The sequence below is a fragment of the Maniola hyperantus genome, chromosome 9 (genome assembly GCF_902806685.2).
Source record: "Maniola hyperantus chromosome 9, iAphHyp1.2, whole genome shotgun sequence".
Classification (NCBI taxonomy): domain Eukaryota; kingdom Metazoa; phylum Arthropoda; class Insecta; order Lepidoptera; family Nymphalidae; genus Maniola; species Maniola hyperantus.
This window is the reverse complement of record NC_048544.1, coordinates 5,061,606-5,084,247: the sequence shown is the minus strand read 5'-3', so window position 1 is coordinate 5,084,247 and position 22,642 is coordinate 5,061,606. Positions and strand designations below refer to the sequence as shown.

The window sequence follows — 22,642 nt, the reverse complement described above, 5'->3', positions numbered from 1 at the left end:
TGATGTGCCACATGTACTAATGGTGTAAAATAATAGGGGTTTAAAATGTGCAGTCCACGCGGACGAAATCGCATAAGCAGCATAAGCTAGAAACAACATTAAACAGAAATACCAACAGTTAAGTTTATTATATTAAATTCATACAAACTTAACACAATATTACATAGGCACTTAGTTACAGCTTTAACAATTTCTAAAAACCACCTATTGGCTTTCTACTAAGTATCAACTTTGCAATCCACAAATGCAAAAGTAGGTATTTTACGCTTCAAATTAGTCTATATATATAAAAGGAAAAGGTGACTGACTGACTGATCTATCAACGCACAGCTCAAACTACTGGACAGATCGGGCTGAAATTTGGCATGCAGATAGCTATTATGACGTAGGCATCCGCTAAGAAAGGATTTTTGAAAATTCAACTCCTAAGGGGGTGAAATAGGGTTTTGAAATTTTGTAGTCCACGCCGACGAAGTCGCGAGCATAAGCTAGTTTTATATAAAATCATAATTTGCCATTTTTACCCGACTGCGGCGAAGCCTAAAAGGAGGGTTATGTGTTTAACCTGTATGTATGTATATCAGCTCGTAACTATTCAACAGCTTTTGATAAATGATACGTCAATAGATTCGTCTTGATGGCGCGAGTGTCTAGGTAGGTACATGAAATTCATAAAAAATTGAAAATGGGAGATTTTATGCGAAAATGCAGGCTGAAAATGATGCAGTTCAAACCGCAGTCGGGTTTTTTTAAAACTTTTATAGTCCGCAACAGATCGAGATGGCAATCGGGGAGGGAACGCCCCGCACACCCCCCGCGCTAACCTGGTGCAGACGAACGCGGGTGACGTGCGGGTGTGCGGGCGTCCCCCCGCTTCATACCCCGATTGCCATCTCGACCTGTCGCGTACTATGTCTTGGTATTGAAGTCACACAATCTAGAAATAATAAATCATGCATTACTAATTGCAAAGTATACATCTGTATAAAACTCTGATTTAACATCATGTTAAAAGCGCGTCTAACATTAAAGGCGTACAAAAAATAGTACGTAACTATAGTAAAAAATGTACTGTCGATTTTTACACGAGTTTTACTTTAAAAACATAGATGCGTGATTTTATTTTGATACAAAATCTTGGTATATTTATATTAATTTGTTTCAATAACACACTGTAAAACGCTTTATTTGTCTACATGATTTACATTTAAATTTACGGAATGATTGATTGCATTATATAATAATAACAATAAGTTAATTTTCTATACTTATTTTATAATTTTTTAAACTAGATAAACTGTTTAAAATAAAAAATATTTTTTTGACATTGGAAAATTGGTTACTGATAATTTCATTTTATTAAAATATGATTTGAATATTTAGAAGTCTTTAAATGGTTGCGTTATAAATTATAATGCTTATTTAAGAACACATAAATAAATAGTAAGTAGCATTTTTACATACTAAACTGTTATAACAATATAATAAAGAATCTCATAAACTTTTGCAAGTGTTAAAAGTTAAAATAACCAGTAATCATTAATATTAACAAGTGATACTAGCCGACCAAGCCAACTAGACGATTGGGTAGAAATAATTTTTGAACGGAAGGACATATTATTTAAAAACATTGTAAGTTAAATAAAAGGTTATAATTAATATTTTAATAAAATTAATTTTAGTTTGAATTTTGTTTTATTTTCATCATATCGATAAAAACGTTCGACGTCCCATTCCCATCACTACGTAGGCGTGACTTCATTGTCTCGATTAAGTGACTTTTGAATCCACCCATCACAACAAAGCATTCTCCCCTGTCCCCCGCCAACATTTGACGATTTTGTTTCATACAAAACCTTGTATATGCGGACTCTTTGCGGTTGAATTCTCCGAGACCGTCCATGAATCCATAATATTATATAAGTCTGTATAACGCTTATGAATGCATAATATATACCTGGATTGCCTATTCGTAACGCCTACTTGAAGCAAAACCTACTTATCGCTATCCCACGTCGACTGCCGAGCGAGAGAGAAAGATCGGACCCCACGCTCTAATTTGTTAGTCGAAGTGGGATAGCGAGAAGTAGTATTAGAAGTGACCTCTCCATTACTTCACTTCATGATACCGCCTCAAGTACTGCGTTCCCCTTACTACCGTTCGCAGTATCAATACACTCGCAGTTCGCACGTGTTACGCTAATCATAATTTGCTATCTGTATCTATAAAATGAGCGGCTGAGGTCACGTTTGCCATTCGTCTACTTTGCTTGGTCAGCATTATATAGTTAAAAATAATCTCTATAAAAGTAATATTCGTTTTACAATTTCCTAATAATACAATTTTCAGCTGGCATCACCAAACATAGATAAGGGGTCTTCAAAAACTGGCTCCGATGTTTTAGCTGCCACTTCTTTTGGTTTTCGTATATTTTGTCTTACATTTCCTGCAAAAGGTAGGTGCGAATTAATACTAAGATAGATACATTACTAACTTAGAGAATAAATCATTAAAGAATGATATCCGAAGAAATCAACCAAAATACTACAAGTAAATACTTGAAAATACTTGGAACGCCCCCAGAGTCTAAATGTAGATTGTAGACAGCTTTAATGTTAGCATAATGTCAGCGATTTTTTCCACGTGGATCTTAAAACGACCATTTGAGGCGTCAAAAAGTAAATAACAAACAGACACCTTTTCGGATTTATTTATACATAATATCACAAAAATTTACCTGATGTTTTTTTTGCTTTAACACCAAACAAATCACTGTCGTCATCACTCTCATCGCCAAATAGGGATCCTTTAACAGTCTCTTTTTTAAGTTCAACAGTTGTGCTATCTCTTTTACTCTTAACGAATAATTCACCCTCGCTATCAGAATCAAATGTATTAGCTTTTTGTACTGGGGGCTTTTTGCTACCACCGAATAATTCATTTTCATCGTCACTTAGATCATCAAAAAGTGACTTTTTAGTTTTAGGTAAATTATCTGTTACATTTCCACTAGCTTTTTGTAAACTTCCTTTTGACACAGTGGTTTTGGGCTCTGGTTTTAGGTCATCTGAGCTGTATACAGTTTTATTTTCATAAGCTTTACCTAAAGTCGATATATTGGGTGTTTTGAATAAACTTTCATCATCGTCGTCGACAACGTTGAGTACGTTTTCAATCTGCACCTTTTTACTTTCATTATTGTCTTCTTGTTTAGGATGGATATCATTAAATATGTCTTCGTCATTTAAAATATAAACTACTTTTGATTTAATGTCTGCTTGAGTGGTTTTTGTATCAATAAAATTATCTCTTTCTATATGTAACGTTTTTGGCCAAGGACTAATTACATTTGTAGAAGTTGGAATATCTGATGTACTTCTATTTTCTTTAAAAGTGTCACTACTAGATTTTGTTTGTGTCATATTTGAATCAACTGTGGCTTCAAGCCTTTCTCTATTAACTACTTCTTTATTAGGAGGTTCATCAAAAGAACTAGAATTATCAGTGGAATCTGATGCAAGTTCAATCCGTGATTTTCTAACTGCTTCTAATCGAGCTCTCCTAGAAGATGGTCGTCGTTTGACTTGAATTTTCGCTCTTTGCTTTGAGAAATTATTATCTAAAATTTCTGAGTCTGGATCTCCGTCGAAACTAACGGATTTCACCATTTTCGATTCAGTCTTTTCAAAACTATGTATATTTAATTCTTCATTACTTTTTGTCGATATAGCCTGACCGTCAGTTTCTTCGCTTGTTTTTGACTTCTTTAAAGAAGCTCCAGGAAGTAAACTGTTTACGTTTATATTGAAATTCATGGGCTTTAATTTTCCTATTGATTTTACTGGTTCAATTTCGTCTATTAGATCTTCATTTGCAAGCATTTCAGATTCGCTAACTTTTGGTTTGTCACTTATGTCTTCGGACGAATCCATTTTAGTATTTTCTTCGAAGCTTTCTAGAAGTTTGGAAACATTTATTTCCTGGTTTTTGTCACTTTCTTTGGAATCTTCAATTAGTTTTGTGATATCAACTACATTCATCAACTTATCGTCATCAATTAGAAATACATTTTTATGTGAATCATTTACTTCTTTGATATTATCTATTTCAACATTTTTGACTGTATGTTGTGCTTGTAATGAAGGCGAACTTCCAAATAAGTCATCATCAGTCAGTTCACCTAAAGTGTTGATGTTATTTTTTAAAGGTTTCTGAGAAAAATCTATATCAATCTCAGGCGGCTCATCATGAAATATTCCAAATCTATCACCACTAAAATTCAGTTCTGGTTTTTCATCACTTACAGCTTCATTCTTTTTAAAAAACAGCGCTTCATCGTCAGAATCATCATCGAATAAAGCGTTTACGTTTTTACTTTTCTTTGGTTCTAAAGGTTTTTCAAACTCAGGAGGCATATCGGGAAATATATCATTTAATATGCTTGGTTCGGTAGACTCCAATTTTGAGCATTCGGGTATTGAATCTGGGGGTAGAATATTTTCAACATCTTCATTTAAAGTTTCAGAATGTTTTAATTGCTCTGATTTTTTAGAATTATCATCTACATCTGCAAAGTATGAAATTCTAGTATCTTGTTTTTGGTCTAATATCTCTTCGTCGTTTACATCGGCAAAATTTTCTTCAGGTTGTGATAATTTAGCCTTATCTTTATCATCTAAAATATGACCTTTGTTTGTTTCATCTACCAGTATATTACTTTTTGCAATAATATCACGTGATTCTGAAATTTTATTTTCGCTATGTGCATTATTATCATTTATCTGTGGTATTACTTCTTTACGCATGGTTTTATTTGATTCAATATTTTCTGTGTTTTTTGCATCTTCAATAATAATATGTTCAACGTCTTCTAGATTGCTTAAGTTATTTTGTTCAGTACTTAATTTTGTTGATGCAGTAAATAAATCATCGAATTCATCGTCATCAAAAAGAGAAGGGCTTTCTAATTGAGTTTTTGAATTAATTGATTTTAATAAACTTTTGCTTTCTGATTTATTCGATAAGTTATTTACATCGTTTGTTACAGTTTTTGTATTCGAAGATTTATTTTCACTTCCTAATGTCACTTCCGCCTCTTTAACATTATCAATTTTAGGATTTTGAGACTTGCTAATTTTACGGACTGTTTTGACATCTGAAAATAGATCATCTTCACTGTCATCATCAAATAAACTTTTATGCGCAGTTTGTTTTGATTTCTTATCACTTTCCACTTTAGCATTAAGAGTTTCTTCGGCAATATCATTTATGTCAACATTTATAGGATTACTAGGAATTTTAACTTCAGTGTTTAAACTATTTTCATTTTCGTTAAATAAATCATCATTGCTATCAAACACATTTTTTGTATCACTTTTATTACTATGTTTCTCAGGCTTCTTTATAGTTATATCGGCAAATAGATCGTCATCATCGAAAATAGATTTTTGAAGTTTATGGTCTTTCGGTTTAGTAACAATATTTGTAGTAAAAATATCATCAATATCGTCGAAAAGGTTATCACTAAATAGATCTATTTTATCTTTCGCAGGTTTAACTTTTTCAGGCTCTTCCTTTCTTTTGATTTCCTTCTTCTTAGTCATCATCTTCGAAGGTTTATTAAATAAGTCTTCGATTATTTTATTCACTGGTTCTTCATTTGTTTTTGTTTTTTCTTTATTTTCTGTATTACTTGTGTCTTCATCAGAAGTTGAAGATTTTCTTTGATTTCTCTTCAAAATGGCTGCACCAATGCTTTCTGCACCTTTGTTGGTTCCAAATAGAGATATACCACCAACTGGTTTCTGTAACAAAAACTTTGGTCTTTTCACATGATCAATTGAAAAGCTTCGTTCATAATAGCTATAGCCTTTATATTAAACTTTACTTACTTTAACTGCACCTTCAGCCTCAGCTTTGGTTTCTATTGGTCTCTGTTTAGGCACAGGTTTTTCGATGACCAAATTTGATTCCTGGCTCTCATTAAATAGAGGTGTTTTCTCCCTGCCACTGGCACTTGCCTAAAAAAGCAAATATAAGTAAAGCATTTAATTGTCAGGAGTAAAATAATGAGTATGTTAATTAAATTAATCAAATTTATTTTAAAGTTTCGTTACTACTGCATTTTGGTAAAGTTATGATTTCAGAAGATCGGAGCCCTGAGTGAAATTTTTCAAGTTAACTTTAACAGTGTGTCAGTCTGTTAAAATATATGAAATTTGTCTCACGATTTTTTCTTCGATTAAACTCCTTAGGCTTCTGAATACAAGTGAATGACTAAGTGTTATTCGGTCATCATTCAAACTGCTAGGATTTGGAACGCCCTTCCGGCATCAGTTTTCGCCTTCACTTTTAATATTATAGGTACCTTCAAGTCAAGAGTGAATAGGCATCTTCTAGGCAAGGGTGCTACATCTTAGGCTGCATCATCACTTGCCAGCAGGTCTGATTGCAGCCAAGCGCTAGTCCAAAAATTAAAAAAATAGGAAGATAGATTTTATCATACTTACTTTTTCATCTTGATAGTCCACATTTCCTATATCATTGTCACGGGTTTCCACTTCACCGAACAGATCATCGACGATATTATCATTGAGACCACCAAACAAATCCTTGGCCGCACGATTCTGACTTCTATTTGCATTGGGATTAGGTTTCTTATGCAACTCCGCGAATATATCATCGTCGTCCGTGTAGTCGGATTTGTAGGATTGATAGTCATCTAGAGGTGGCGGTTCGTCGGCGAAAATTGTAGCTAAAATAAAAAATAAGTAAGTAGGTACAGTCAAAAGCGTTTGAAATGAAATCATTTTATAATGACATTTTGGTTGGCCCAAAATATAAGTCCCGGCTATTTGTAGTGTAAAGACTAAACACCATTTATTACAACTAGTCGAGGGCACCAGCTAGTTTATAATATTACAGACCATTTACTATAACTTATCCCCGGACGTTATGTTGGCACCATTGAAATCACACAATAATAAACCGTATGTTCAATGGAATACAAAGCAATGGTGCCAACATGACGGCAGGGCACAAGTAAAAGTAATACTGACCGGTCTGTAGTATGGATATGAATTCTACAAATGTACGAAAAGCAAATCATTTAAGCATGCTTTAAGCATGAGCGCCAGAATGGGTAAATAAGAAAGAGAAAGGCCAAAACCAGTGACCTAGAATCTGGTTGTAAGCTAGCAATTTTACTTGAAACTCAAAAGTTTTTTACATAATTACAATATTATTATACTAGATGATGCCCGCGACTTTGTCCGCTTGGATTTAGTTTTTTTTTAATTCCCGTGGGAACTCTTTGATTTTCCGGGGTCTATGTTCTTCCCCGGGATGTAAGCTAACTCTGTGCCGAATTTCATCAAAATCGGTTAATCTGTTGGGCCGTGAAAAGCTAGCAGACAGACAGACACACTTTTGCATTTATAATATTAGTATGGAAGTATAGATAACTAGCTTATGCTCGCGACTTCATCCGCGTGGACTACACAAATTTCAAACCCCTATTACACCCTCCTAGTTTGAATTTTCAAAAATCCTTTCTTAGCGGATGCCTACATCATAATAGCTATCTGCATGCCCTATTTCAGCCCGATCCATCCAGTAGTTTAACCTGTGCGTTGATAGATCAGTTAGTCAGTCAGACATCTTTTCCTTTTATATATTTAGATATCATCACTACCTATATTATAAATGCGAAAGTGAGTTTGTTTGTTGGTTTATTGGTTTGTCCTTCAATCACGCCGCAACGGAGCAACGGATTGACCTGATTTTATAAATGGGTATAGTTGAAGACTTGGAGAGTGACAAAGGCTACTTTTTGCTACCAGAAAATCAAAGAGATTCCACAGGATTTTGAAAATCGGAATACAAGTGGACAAAGCCGCGGGCACTATCTAGTATCTAATTAAAAAAAATACATACTTGGAGCAGGTTTCTCCACTCTATAAACCTTTTTGGTTGTCGGCTCAGGAGGAGTCTCTATAGGCACAGTGTCACTAGCAGGCAACTGTAAACAAGGAATGATTTAACTATTGAAGAGCTACATACTAGGGCTGTGCTATCACCGCTTTTTAGCACCCCAATAGATATACATAATAATCTATTATTTATTATATTAACTATGTATCTTACCTGTTCATGTTGGCCTCCCAATCGCCTCGCCAATTCCGCGGCAATATCGGCAGGTTTCGCTGGTTGCCTGGGAACCTCACTGGTTGCTTGTGGTTGTGACGTCAACTCCGATTCCATTGATGAAGATGATATCTGTGTAAAATATTTTTATAGGAGACTATATGACTTTATTCGAGAATGGGGCTAATTCTGTTATACACCATCTCTAAACTGTACTAAACTCTACCTCAGATCTAAATCTAAAGTTGTCCTTTTCCACAGAAAGCATTATAAAAGGGATATCAATAGGGGAGGATTTTAGGTTAGTAGAAAGACAAACAAACAAACACTTTGTACAAAATTACTTCTCACGCGCCATTATAACTCTATAAGTCAACTATCATGTCAAAAGTACGGTTCACCTTTGAAATAAGGACTTAAATCGTACTTTTGTCATGAAATTTAATACATAAAGATAAAATTTTATTTTTTGATATACTTTTATTTTTTGGTTTACATATTATTAGTATATCAAATACTTACCGTTCTGTGTGCAAGTTTATCCGTCGGTGCTGTTTCTGGCTCAGATTCTGAATATTCATCATTATATATCCCGATATTGTCTTGTTTAGATACTGAACTGTCACTGTCACTCTCCTCTTGTATCAGCCCTATAACACATTGAAATCAATACACCATGAGGAGAAAACCACATACATTTACCATTCTACCACAGGGCAGCGAGAAACCGGGAACATTCGCATCCTTATGTGATCGACATCCAATCTACTTTCACGAAAAGTTTTTGCTCAAATATTGTGAGTTGACACCACAGAGTACATTGAATGTTGACACCGTAGACTGAATAAAAAAGCTAGACTAAAGTACTGTGTAACCGCGACTGAGATAGCGATAGCCCGACGTAACGATGAATAACACGATTGTTTAGCAGTCAATATTTGTATAAACCGCTCAACAATATTTGTATTAAACATTTTTTATGTGAAAACAAGTAAATAACTAATGAGAAATATAATGACGAAAAATGCCACGAATTCTCAAAATTTGTTTTGCAACTAAAGTATTCCTTGAAAAAAATCGGTTACACGATAAGGGACAAAAACTAGGTTAGCTGCGTCTCTGTTTAAAACATTAGTAACATTAGTAACACAAGTAGTAGTTTAGTGTGAATGAGAAAGCAAACGTTCCTTTGTCTGGATTTTTTACTCTGTCTATGTTATAACTGGAACTTCATAGATAAATCCCAGTGAATCCCTATTACACTTTATACTAGGATGAGGAAGAATAAGATCTTACCGGCATGCCACTTGTTCTTCCAAGCTTGTGAGCCAATGATGTACGGCAGTGGGCGATGTGAATAAATCTCTTTTGGTTTTAATATTATTCTGAAATATAATTTTACAAAACTATAATAACTCAATGCAGCCCATGCAAAAAAAGCAGATTTCCGGTATGATGCTGTGTAAAAACCCATAAAGGGTATGAGTTTAATAAAAACTACCTTGCCCCTTTCAAGTTAGCCCGCTTCATCAATTACCATCAAGTGAGAATGTAATTAAGGACTAACTTGTAATAGAATAAAAAAGAAAAATCCTGTGGGAACTCTTTTATTTTCTGGAATAAAAAGTAGCCTAGTAGCAAGATATCTCTGTATTTTTTCTCTGAATCGGTTAAGAGGCTGGGCAGTGAAAAGACAGATAGACAGACAGACATTTTATGGATATTTTTTTTACAATCATTTTAGGATTACTTTGTGCTGATGACTCACCTTCCATCATCTTCATCATCAGAACTGTCACTGTCCAATATGTGAACAGGTTCATGCATTTGCTCTAATTTCTGTAAACTGCTCTTTAATTTTGCTATTTCACTCTCTGCATCTACTTTAGGTGATTCAACCTGAAAGGGACGCATTTGTTTGTTAGTGCATTCCATCTAAACAAACTTTTACATACTGGATTTGGCCTTGCATTCTGCAAAAATGTGCAGAGACACTTAGTGTATTTTGTCCACTTGTGGGCCAATGTTGGCTGGCTGCTAATTTATGAACAAGTGAACAGATTCTCATATAAACATCAAAGGTTGTAGGTGAAATTTTAAAACAGCATATACACATTAGCCATCAATCGCCAAGAACAATCAAATTACGCAACAAATGGGCCAATGGAATTATTTAAAAAAAATCCATGATATTAAAGAAATCCTGAATGTATTTACATTTACAATTAAGTACAAGTTTGATATTACATTTAAAATATGGCAGTGCTCTTCTTAAATAAAACACATAGTACTTATAATAATACCTTTGCAACGCTTTCTTCAGTTGAGACATCAACATCATAATCGTAAACTCTGCTTTCCACAAATTGACTGTTACTCAAAGCCATGAATCTACAGAAAAACACACAAATTTTAGTTTAATAAGGTAACTATTCAATCTGATTGTTATGTAGATGGTGCGATTGAAAGTCCACTGTTTAGTCCAATATTACACTAATAGTGGGACCGATTCTCTTGTACACAATCTCTAAACTAAACTAAATTAACAGGTCTAAACCTAGTGTTATTAATATATTAACCTTTACCGCAAGCAACATTATGAAAGAGATAGCAATAGACTTAGACGTGCCATTTTAGTTTAGTTTAGAGATTGTGTACAACGGAATTAGCCACAATGAGCAATTTAGTTTTAATTTGAAGAGTTTTTATTTGATGGCATATCAACTTTTCAATTCGTAAACTCCAATAACTCTTATTTCACTGAACTAAAAAACTTACTTATTATTTACATTTTGTAGATCTATACTGGCATTATCAAGCGCATCTACCATAGCATCCAATTTCACATTAGCCTCCTCACATTTTGTCATTATTTTCTGGAAAATATAGAAAACATCTTAGAAATCGACATTAGCAAAAAAAATTAGTTCTTAGTTTGATTAGGGCAGTTGTGAGGTCACAAAGTTGTTTATATCACATTTCTACAATCAATGTTGTTAGAATGAGCTGAATTTATAGGATTTTTGCTGCAACTGTGCAATTCAGTCAATAGCAAGAGCTTTTCAGTCAATCAAAGGTGATTGCGATTATCACTTTGTAGCATTCAAACTTTGATGATAGGCTAACTAGTACAAAGGAAAGATTAGACCTAGGATATCCTACTCATAGGGCCACAGTCCCACGACCAACCACTACACCAGTGAACTTGTTGAATAAGGATACTTGATTTTGTATCTAATGAGGATGTGGATTTTGTAACTAATGAGGAACTGCATTTTCTTTCCCACAACTCTCAGTAGAACTTGCTTTACTAACTGGTAGTAAAGTTTTGACATATTATAAAAACCATAAGTTGGCCTAAAAAAATATTGAGTAAAATATTACAAACCAGATGTATTTTCTGTAGCATTTCCAGTAACTGCTTGTCTCCAGCTAAGTTCCAGTTTGGAGCTGCCTTACGGAGAGACGCTGTGTCTGCCTCCATGATTCCTTTTATAAACCTGAAACTTTACGTGAATATCAAAAACTGAAAAATGCTAGTAAAAATGAATGTTCTCTGTCCTTGAAGCTTTAATCCGCAAAACTGTGTATTTGTATAATGTAACATAGAAGCCACATAAGTGGGCGTCTAAGCGATAGTAAATATAAAATACATCGGTTGTTATACCTAATCGTAAAACATAAAAACTCCCTAATGAGGACTACCCGTGTGAAAGAAATTTTTGCACTTACCGATTTGTATGACACTTCACATTACAATTTCGTACTGTAGAAAGTTTATAAAGTAGTGCACTCGCTGAACAATAACTGTAAACTTTCTAAATTACCACTAAATCACTAACAAAACAAAAAGTAATTATAAATTTTGTGTACACTCTCCTACAATTTTTTTTTTTTTTTTTTTTTTTTTTTTAATGGCGCGCAGCTGCACCAAGCGGGCGCAATTTACTTCGCCAATGTCGTGTGGAATTGAAGAGACACGATACGAATGGTTGGTGATAGCTGGGAAGAAGACTATCTATTAATTTGGATAATTTATAAGTAGCAGGTTTTTTCAAAGAATAATATATTATTGTATAGGGTTAGTTTCAGGCCTGGAACAACACAATTATTAGGTACACAAAATACACACTATATTACATAAATATTTACAGCTTAATATTATTATATTTGACATATTTACATAAGAATTTACAGTAACGACTAAAAACAGACATTAACAAACACTCAACATTTACTGGACGGGGAAATTTTGGAGGAAGGACATCATAGAGGGGGTGAAGAAGTTTAGGACAAGAAAAGAATATATGGGAAATAGTACCTTCGTCTAAGCCACATTCACACAGGGAGTGATCTCTAACTCTGATCTTGTGCAGATGGACAGGTGTGCAGGAATGACCAAGGCGTAAGCGACATATTGTGGAGGTAACCCACCTGTCTGCGTATCTATGGGAGAAGAACCATGGGCGCCTTGGAATATCCGGTTGAACTGAGGCATAGAATTTACCTTTAACCGATTTTGATTCATTCCAGTATGTGTTCCAGGACTTGTCCAGATATGTTTTAGATAATGCACTCAGATCTTGGGAAATGGTTTTAAAATGTTCATGGGAACCCGTTTGTACAGCAGATTTAGCGCAAGAGTCAGCCGTTTCGTTGCCTGCAATGCCAGAGTGACCTGGAATCCAGACAAGTGTTAAAGCTATTCCATTTTGATGACAGGAGAACAGAGCTTCCCTAATCTGTAGAATAATGGGAAATCTTGATTTACTCCTGAATGGGTTTTCCTTAATGGATAACAAGCAACTAAGAGAGTCAGTAAAAATAACAGTTTGTTTCATGTTATGGGAGCGGGTAAACAGGATTGCTTCTAATAAGGCAATGGCCTCTCCTGTAAACACCGAAGACTCAGGAGGGCATTGGAATTGTAGAATTATTTTAAACCTGGGCACCCAGCAGGCTGCACCGACACAACTTTCTGTGGACATTTTTGAAGCATCGGTGTAGATAAGAAGATGATTTGACCAATTTTGATGAACTAAGCTTTGAAATTTTGAGTTAGTATCAGGGGCACCTTTGACCAAACCAAGATCAGTAACCACAGAGGGATTGAATACCAGGGCTTCATATGATGTGGAGAATAGAGGATTTTTTGATAAAGATAACAAGGGATGAGGGAGATTGGTAAACTTACGGAAACTATCCAATAGGTAGGAGGAAGGATTGCGTGTGCTAAGGACTTGTGATAACTGGTCCAATTTGGTCCACAATGGGTGAGAGGAAAGCTGTAACATTTTGCTGACAAAGCGGTCACATAGGTATTGCCGTCGGAGATGTAAAGGAGGATCAACACATTCAACCTGTAGAGCGTTAGTGGGGGAAGACTTCATTGCACCCAGAATGATTCTGAGGCAACGGTACTGAATTTTATTCAACTTCTCAGACACAGTTTTATTTAAGGGGTCTAATACAAATGAGCAGTAATCAATGTGGCTACGAACCAAAGCATTATATAAGAGTTTGAGGGAGTAGGGATGAGCACCCCACCAAACTCCCGCCACCGCACGTAGAACATTGATGCCCTTTTCACATTTATTAATTATATATTCGGTATGAGCCAATCCGTTCAGTCTGTAATCGAGAATAACTAACTCCAAGGAACTTTGCCTTATCTACCAAGTTGATGAGTTGACCCTCATAATAAAAGTTAAAGTTAGGGATAGATCGCTTCCTCGTAAACACGACTGCTTGGCATTTAGCCACTGACAAAGATAGGCCGTGGTCAGAGAGCCACTGCCCTAGATAATACAAAGCAGAGTTAAGACATTGGGATATTTCCTCTACAGAGCCTGAGCTATGATAGAGGACGATATCGTCAGCATACTGCAAGATGTTACAAAAATTATTTACAGACATTTCTAGATCTTGGGTATATATGCTGTATAGCAGAGGACTGAGAACAGAGCCTTGGGGAAGACCTTTCCAGACTAGTCTGGGGGGGAGAGTGGATGACTGGTGTTTTACCACAACTGACCTGCCAGCAAGCAGGTTACATATGAAATGTGATATCCTCGGCGGTACACTCAGCTGGTGCAGCTTTTGCCTGAGCAACGGAAGAAGTACATTATCATATGCAGAAGCTACATCGAGAAAGACACCCACAAGGTATTCACCCTTACCAAAGGCAGTTCGAATGTCTGTAGTGAGTATACTGAGACTGTCTGCTGTACTGAGACCCTTGCGGAAACCAAACTGTGAAGGGGCCAGTATTCCTCTGCTTTCCATTATCCATTCCAATCGGTTTTTAAGGAGGACCTCCGTAACCTTCGCTAATGTGGACGACAGTGCAATAGGCCTGTATGAATTAGGGTCTGAAGCTTTTTTCCCAGGCTTAAGAAGTGGGATCACTATTTGGGACTTCCAGGAATCTGGGATTATTCCTTTTTCAAAAAAACCGTTAATTAAATTTAGATAGCGATGTTTAGAGTTTTCATTTAAATTTACCAAAAAAGAGTAGGGCACACCATCTTCCCCTGGGGTTGAGTCTTTTAGCCCACCGAGAGCAATCTGAAGCTCTGAAAAGGAAAAGGGGGCATCCATTTCGCCCATAATGGGTGCTGGTGTAAAAACAGGGAATTCGTCCTGATGGGGAACAGACGGAGGAGCAAGTTTGTCAGCAAAAGTACTAAGCCATTCAGAGGGATCGTTGGAGCTTGGATCGGAGTAGTTAAGGGTTCTGCGGAATCTTCTTATGTTTAACCAAACAATCGAAGAGGGAGATCTAGGGTTAAGTGATTCGCAGAACTTAGTCCAGCCAAACTTTTTCTTTTTTGAAACCATTCTTTTTGTTTTGGCATCAATACGCTTATATTTAATAAAATTTTCTTCTGTCATATGAGCTGAGTACTCTTTCTCTGCTGCCACTCTCTGCTTGAACAAATCTTTGCATTCCTCATCCCACCAGGGAGGGGAAGGCAAATGATTTGAGACAGAAGGATTTTTACGGGGAATATTGGAGTCGGCCGAAGAAATAAGAGATTTGACGAAGTGATCATAGTAAATCAAGAGGTCACCATCACACGGAAGATCAGGTAGAGAGTCCATCAGGTCATCCACGGTTTGAGCATAGCGGGACCAATCTGCTTTGTGCAATTTATATTTTAACAAGGGGTTAGGGTTGGGGGAAGGAATTGTTCTATTATTCATAGTTAGGATGATAGGGAAGTGGTCGCTACCATAGGTACTAGGAAGAGTTTGCCAGGATAGCTGAGATGCAAGAGAAGTTGAAGAAAGAGATAGATCTACTGCAGATTTTGGGTTCTGATTGGGGTAAACTCTGCGAGTCGGGGAGCCATCATTCAGGATACAAAGGTTCATATCCTCAAAAATGTCAACCAACGACGGAGCGAACCCGTCACAGTTATAACACCCCCACAAAGTGTGGTGGGTGTTAAAGTCACCCATAATCACAGTCGGACTGGGGAGAGAGGAAAGGATACTTTCAATTTCTGGAATCAGGGAGGGGGTTGGGTGAGGGATATACAAAGAGAGGAAGGAAATATTTACAGCTCTCACAGCAACAGCATTAATCTGATTACTGTGAGAGGGGATAGGAATTGAAGAAAAGGGGAGATTGTGCCGAATGAATAAGGCACTACCTGCATAGCCGTCATCCCTGTCATCCCGCAAACAGAAGAAACCAGGGACCCGAAATCGGGCTCCAGGCCTCAGCCATGTCTCCGAGATGGCAACCATGACAGGACTATGCAGGTTAATTAAGGATATAAGGTCTTGTTTTTTGGAACGGATGCTTTTACAATTCCATTGAAGTAGAACTGTTGGGGCCATTGTTTAAAATATTAAAGAGACGGGATAGGTTTTGGGCAACGTTGGGCGGTAATGGGAGTTCGCTGCATGGAGCAACGATGCTTAGGAGCAATGCGGTAAGGTCTTCTAACATTTTTCCTTGGGATAGCGGAAAGTCGGGTTGGCTGTTGCCAAGAGCACAGCCATTGGGTAGGGAGGAAGATGGGTTGTTAATAATTGATTCATGTGCCTGTTTATTGTAGCCCTTCGGTAAGGGGGCACGGGGACGAGGAGAACGAATAATTGTTTCCCGGTATGATTTTTTAGGAGTAACATTGGGACGAGATGAGTTTGTAGGATGGGGAGGACGGGGAGAGAATGTAGGAGTTGAGAACAACTCCCTAGTCATCTCAGCATATGACCTACGGACTGGGGGGAAACGCGCAGATGCCTCTATATACGAAATGTTGTCTTGAGACATGACAAGCTTAATGCTTTCTTGGCGGGAAAACTCTGGACAGTCCTTATCTGACGCGAAATGGCTACCTGAGCAATGCAAGCAGGTAGCCTTTTCCTTCGAAACATCGCAGGACTCACCTGTATGGGGCTGGGCACACCTGTAACACCTTGGCTTAGACCTACACTGTGATTTAATGTGGCCAAAACGGCAACAATTTAGGCACTGAATGGTCGGGAATTTGTAAGACTCAACAGGGAGGGACGTGTAAAAGGAGAAAATTCTTGAGGGGAGCGTCTGGCCTCTAAAGGTTACAACCACCGACTGGGTAGGCACCCATTCAACACGACCTTCAATGGTATTTTTACGGTTCAGGCGGCGGGCTTTTAAAACCTCGCCACAGCCAATCGGTAGTTCAAGGGATTCGACGAAGTCCCCCATAGACCAGTCTATAGGAACACCCCGCACTAGACCCATCCGAGTGATATTGAATGTTGGAATGTTGGCCTTATACTTTGCCAACGTCAAGATCTGGCTTGCTAGGAAGTCATTGGCTGCTAACGCGGTTGAGAACTCTACGCTGACTCTATTGCGGCCAACACTTTTAACGCCGTCTTTAATGATGTGACTGAACTTGTTATGGTGCAGAAACTGGCCAAACTGCAATGCTCTAATTGATGTGGCTGCGGATGGGTCCGAGACCTCCTTCGAGACGTGGACTATGAAGGGACCTTTGTCATCCCTACTATAACCTTTAGGGCCTTCAGAAAATGAGGGATGGGTGTATACAGAATGCACAGCTGCATGGGGAGGATTCAACACCGTTCTTTTTCCGCCTTCTGCGGCAGGCTCATCGATATCGACAGGTCGCTTCCGAGAGGAAGCCGCCTGTCGAGAAGCGTCACACGCGTCTCCGTTCCGCGACCCATCAGGGTCCGGGGGCTCCGGAGGTGGGTCCACCTCCATTCCCATCGCACCGAGTTAGTCCCACCACCAAAAAACACTAGTTAAAGCGCAAAAACTGGCTACTTTTTAACAAGAAAAACAGTCCGAAAAACGCCGCACGTGTGTCGACAAAAGCCAACACAGACGAAGTCCCTCTCCTACAATGCAGCCTGAGATTTCTTGACAACTACAGCTGTCAACTGTCAATGTCAAACCAAGGTGTGACCAACTTAAAATCGATGATCCTGCTAGCTGTTGAACTAAAAACTACTAACTATAACCTTTTCTATTTTTTAATAGAAAAATTACAATAAAACCCTAAGCTAGGCCTTATCTCATTACTATACAAATCATGCCCACGTGGAATGGTGCCAAGAATACTGGCTGCATTTCTGTGCTGGACAGCCAGGCTGATCCGTTGTGCAAAAAATGACCTAGCTCTTCTGTCACCAGATACCTAACTAAATCTAGAACCTGACTTTACACCTTTACTTAGCTTCACAAACCGCAGACGAAACATATAGTATAAAAAAATTATAATATTATTAGTATTAATTTTTTCACTTAGCCACGACTGCCCTGCATATTATTTCACTTTTTTGTTTTTGTTTGGCAGACAGATAATTTTAATAAAGTAGGACGAAACGTGAAATTAATTTTATATTAGTTACACGCTAATTATGCTTTAAAAAATTGGCCTTGACAGAGTTGGCAGTATATTATCTTTCTTTTCTTGTGACTTTTCGTAAGTCAAAAGTTAATAAATTGAAAATAATAGAAGTTTTTTTTTAATTTTTTGTGTTACTTTCCATGTAAAATTCCCTTAATGCTGAATCACGCAATATTTATTAAAAACTACCAAATTTTTCTGACCTGTGACAAAATCTGCCAAGCCCTAAAGTAGGTGCGATATCCTACTAAAGTAGCAGGATCTTGCTAAGTTTGATCACCCTAGCGGCTTAAGTGTCAACAAAGAAACGTCAAAGTCAACTTTTTTAAACCTACTTGTTCAGTTTCGTTCTGGAATTCAATAGTTTTAAAAAGGCGTCAAAAAAGTTTTGACCAATACTATTATTTATGTATAAAAGTCATTTAATATTGTAAACGTGTCAAATATTGTGTGTTGACACCGTAGACTGAATAAAAAAGCTAGACTAAAGTACTGTGTAACCGCGACTGAGATAGCGATAGCCCACTGAAACAGCAGAACCATCATATGTTATGTTCAGCAGTCAGTAGCCCAATCAGATTATATAGATATGACCCATAGAGCTTCTGCTCTATGATATGACCTAATAAAATTAATACGTCACCTCTCAAAAGTAGCTGTTATTAACACGTTTCCGATTTACAGGACAGGTGCCTTTAAGGGACATGGTAAGAGTGCTTTTCTTGTTTTTAGGGTTCCGTACCTCAAAAAGAAAAAAGGAACCCTTATCTTACCTACCTACCTTAAAGGGTCACTTCGTTCTCTGTCTGTCTGTCGTGTCTGTCATGAAACCTATAGGGTAGGTACCTACCTACTTCCCGTTGACCTAAAATCATGAAATTTGGCAGGTAGGTAGGTCTTATAGCACACGTAGGCGGAAAAATCTAAAAACCCGTGAATTTGTGGTTACATCACAAAAAAAAAATCAAAATGTGGTCATGAATAAATAATAATTTAGTGTTTTCAACTTTCAAAGTAAGATTATTATACCAAGTGGGGTATTTATGTTTATGCATACTTAATAGTTTTTAATTTAATAGAAAAATAATGTAGAAAAATGACGACTGTAATACGGAACCCTCGGTGCGCGACTCTGATTCGCACTTGGCCGGTTTTTTAACCTACCTTTCAAAATATGGCGAACGAATTTTCTAAAGTGATTCCGGAGTGACAGCATCAGGGTGATATCAATCCTATACAATCCACACGCCTGCCTATAAAACATCTATAGCTATATTTAATACACCATAAAGCATGTGAAAGCGATGGGTAAAAGGCCTCATTGTCCAGCACAAATGAAACACTTTCTGTTATTAGTACACTGTACACTACAGCCAGTCAGTTTATTGGTAGACCGTGAGTCATTTTATACGTTGGCTTTCACTGGCCTCCAATATTTGTACCAAGGTTTGGTCACTGCCTATTAATGACCGCAGCAGCTATAAGCTTAACTTTTGCCCGTGATTTCGTCCGCTATAGATACATAGTATAAACTAGAACATAATATAATATAGCCTATTATAACTCCCCTATTTACTTGGAGATAATGTACATACCTTTCATTGATTTTTTTTAAATCGGATGAGCTGTTTCGGGCATTAATTCCAACATCCAATCATACTTTATAAGTATTTGTAATAATTGAATAGTTAATAAAGAATCAATAAAATATAATAATATGAAAAGCTACAGCTGAATAATGAATTCTATTATCGTAATCAATATAACTATAATATATCTCTGGTACCCCCATAATAAAATTAAGAAAACCATTTTTAAATATTTTAATGTTAAGTAAGTAGCTTAAAGCTACGTTAATCGATAAAGCTAAGTTAATCGATTATTTTCTCTCTTCTAAATCCTTGATAAAGAGCAATGTAGTGAAACGGTGATGCTTTCAAGTTTTTAGGTACTAGATATAACAAAAGTTTTTAGGGCCGCGCGCCGCCGCACCGGTGCGACGCCGCGCCACGCCGCGCGCCGCCGCAATTCAGTTAGGTAAGTAATTTAAAACAGCTGTGACGGATGGACGGGCAGACGAATAGATGGTCAGACAACCTTTCTGACATGTGTATAGACTTAACAGACGGACTGGACGAAACAATAACGAATAAGGGTTTCTTGTCTTACTACGGAAGTCTAACAAAACGATCATCGGAGATAAAAAAGGGTGGCCAGTGATAATTTCTAGATACCTACCTACATAAATAACTAATCAAATACTAGGTACCTGTTTTATCAATTAAAAACATCTTTGTGACCCAAAAAGTGTCAGGTTCAGTACAATAAAAGTTGTTGTTGGAGTTAAAAACAAAAGATGGCCCACTTTTGTTTTCTACCCATAGTTGGGTTTTTGTCCGCCATGAACCGTGGCGCGGTTACGAACAAATACGAGCGTTCACGAAACAAACCGAGCCCTCGATGAAAGTTCTGTGTCAGAGTTGTCATAACAGAAAATATTGGGGCTTTGTAGGGGAATTTCTATGTAGGTACTAGAATAAAATCAGTAGGTAAGTACCCTTATTATAAATGCGAAAGTGTGTTTGTTTGTTGGTTTGTCCTTTAATCACGTCGCAACGGTGCAACGGATTGACGTGATTTTTTGCATGGGTATAGATAAAGACCTGGAGAGTGACATAGGCTACTTTTATCCCGGAAAATTAAAGAGTTCCCACGGGATTTTTGAAAAACCTAATTCCACGCGGACGAAGTCGCGGGCATCAGCTAGTATAATTTATAATTTTAATCTTTAATTTGCCTTGAATATAGAAATCGCAGAAATAGCAATTAAAAGTGTCGTCGTCTTATCTAGTGTTGTCTTTTGTTCTGCATATTTATAAAAAAAATTACGTGGTTCCAGTTTCCACATTAGAATGGAACCTCCTACTTTACTGTAAACATAGTGTAAAACTTACTTCATACGTATGTAAGTAAGTTAAATGTAGTATTTCAATATCGGTAACCACACTCGGCGACTCGACGGCGACAGGTGACTTGGTTGCGCAATCCATTGCTTTTCTATGAATTTATATAGAGCGCTGACAATCGCAAGAAGTCTCTACCTATATACAGGCTGTAACCAGAACGCTAGCAAATACTTAGCGTACTTCTTCCAATAACTGAATAACTTCCGGGAAAAGATCTTTGTATCTTGGAAGTCTTGAGTCTTATCTGCCATTCTCAAACAGTTTTAACACACTGCACTCACCATGCTCAGTAGTTTATTTTATAATTCATAGTTAATATTATTAGATACACTTCTATCATGTCTTTTTTTGTATTTCATCGACTTATTGTTGTTGTTGTTTCTGGTGTACGGAAAAACTTATTTAAAGTTTATGAATGCACTAAACTTGTTGTAACCTGCAAATATTCTTCTTTAATAAATAAATAGATACAAAAAAAAAATGTATTTTTATTTTGTAACAATTATTTTTGTTAATGTTGTGTTAACTTGTAAATGGCGACTACATTTAGTAAGTTATATTATATTCAGAATAAGATTTTTTTAATGTATAGTTTATTTAGTGTAAGTAGCCTAAAGATAACCTAATAAATAAAATAAAATAAAACTGCTGCGTATTTACTTTTTTTTCTAGTTATCGTGGCAACTGGCAACCCCCTGCAAGACACCCTTAAATTTTTAAGAGCGTCTGGCTGGGGGTTGCCACGACTTAAGTATCTGGCATTATATGATGTGATTTCTAATACTATTTCGAAGAAAATATAAAATAATTAGACTTTATACTTTGACGTAAGATTTTTTTACACTTTTGATCCAAACTTTGTAGTCGCTGATCGTTCCTCCCTGTGCTGGGGTGGGGACAATACGCAGAGAAACTTGCAGCTTTTATAAAAAAAACAAAGGTCTGATCTAATGCACACGACTTCATCCCCGTGGATTTAGGTTTTTAAAAATCTCGTGGAAACTCTTTGATTTTCTGGGATAAATAGTAGCTTATGTCACTCTAACTATACCCATAAAAAATCACGTCACTCCGTTGTTCTGTTGCAGCGTGATTGAAATTTGAAAGATAAACCGACAAACAATTACACTTTCGCATTTAGAACAATATGTGTCGGGATGGGTAGTGATTACTAATTAATATTAGTGGTTTAATATTCTCCCCGTAGACTAAATAATTTTCCCGGCAAAACTCATTCTAACGACTCGCAACACTAAGCAACTTTTTTCAGAGCGCGGCAGTGTGGCGACAACATTCAAAGGTTTAGCGTGTATCGTTTCGTACCGCGGATCGCAACTACTTTTACGTTACCGTTTAAAACCGGTTTGAAAGTGCTCTGAGGTGTGGCGTAGGCGGTCAGTGCAGCGTTCAACCGTAAAATACTCTTTTCAAAGTTCATAATCAACTTTGTAGTTCAAAAAAGTGCATCTGTGAGTCATCGCTCATCGGACAACTGCGGTACAATCAAGGTAGGTAACTTTTTATCTTTTCATTATCTATTATACCGATCAATCGTAACACCTATGTTACAATTTAACCTGTGCAATATTGCAACGTGCTTTATTTACCATTGTTTCATTTTATTCTGTTGTGTAGATTTCTTTGTTTTAATC

General features: G+C 36.9%; 3 protein-coding genes and 1 long non-coding RNA gene across 15 annotated transcripts in view; 1 reads left to right on the top strand and 3 right to left on the bottom strand.

Moving 5' to 3' along the window:
* Positions 1–22,642, bottom strand: part of LOC117984903 (zinc finger protein OZF-like) — a 228,809-nt gene that overhangs the window by 11,933 nt on the left and 194,234 nt on the right. The window lies entirely within an intron of this gene.
* LOC117984905 (WASH complex subunit 2-like) lies at positions 114–12,026 on the bottom strand. Of its 3 annotated transcripts, none has more exons than XM_069500614.1 (13): positions 11,814–12,026; positions 11,535–11,646; positions 10,925–11,022; positions 10,450–10,537; positions 9,915–10,045; positions 9,443–9,531; positions 8,669–8,796; positions 8,147–8,278; positions 7,937–8,021; positions 6,511–6,755; positions 5,893–6,021; positions 2,739–5,805; positions 114–2,447 (listed from the first exon to the last, which is right to left on the bottom strand). In XM_069500614.1, the coding sequence occupies exons 2-13, from the start codon at positions 11,628–11,630 to the stop codon at positions 2,347–2,349; spliced, it is 4,389 nt and encodes a 1,462-aa protein (XP_069356715.1). In that variant the 5' UTR covers positions 11,631–11,646; positions 11,814–12,026; the 3' UTR covers positions 114–2,346. The 3 variants fall into 3 exon arrangements, with proteins under 3 accessions (XP_069356715.1, XP_069356717.1, XP_069356714.1); XM_069500616.1 differs by having other exon boundaries at positions 11,535–11,652; positions 11,879–12,026; XM_069500613.1 differs by having other exon boundaries at positions 11,879–12,026.
* On the bottom strand, positions 12,159–13,787 carry LOC138402743 (uncharacterized). The gene is made up of 2 exons (XR_011237088.1): positions 12,468–13,787; positions 12,159–12,240 (listed from the first exon to the last, which is right to left on the bottom strand). It is a non-coding gene; the product is annotated as an uncharacterized lncRNA (long non-coding RNA).
* Positions 22,258–22,642, top strand: part of Fas3 (fasciclin 3) — a 186,630-nt gene continuing 186,245 nt past the window's right edge. For all 10 annotated transcript variants that reach the window (XM_034971569.2, XM_034971568.2, XM_034971566.2 and 7 more), the window contains exon 1: positions 22,258–22,498. The gene's annotated coding sequence lies outside the window, so the exon portion shown is untranslated. The remainder of the gene's footprint in view (positions 22,499–22,642) is intronic.

What these genes read in the sequence shown, in the direction of transcription:
- LOC117984905 (XM_069500614.1), bottom strand. Translation starts at nt 11,630, where the DNA reads ATGGAGGCAGACACAGCGTCTCTCCGTAAGGCAGCTCCAAACTGGAAC. An exon ending in TGCTACAGAAAATACATCTG is followed by an intron (nt 11,023 to 11,534) that starts GTTTGTAATATT and finishes TATATTTTCCAG; the next exon opens with AAAATAATGACAAAATGTGA. An exon ending in AGTGGAGAAACCTGCTCCAA is followed by an intron (nt 6,756 to 7,936) that starts GTATGTATTTTT and finishes TTTTTATTTTAG; the next exon opens with CTACAATTTTCGCCGACGAA.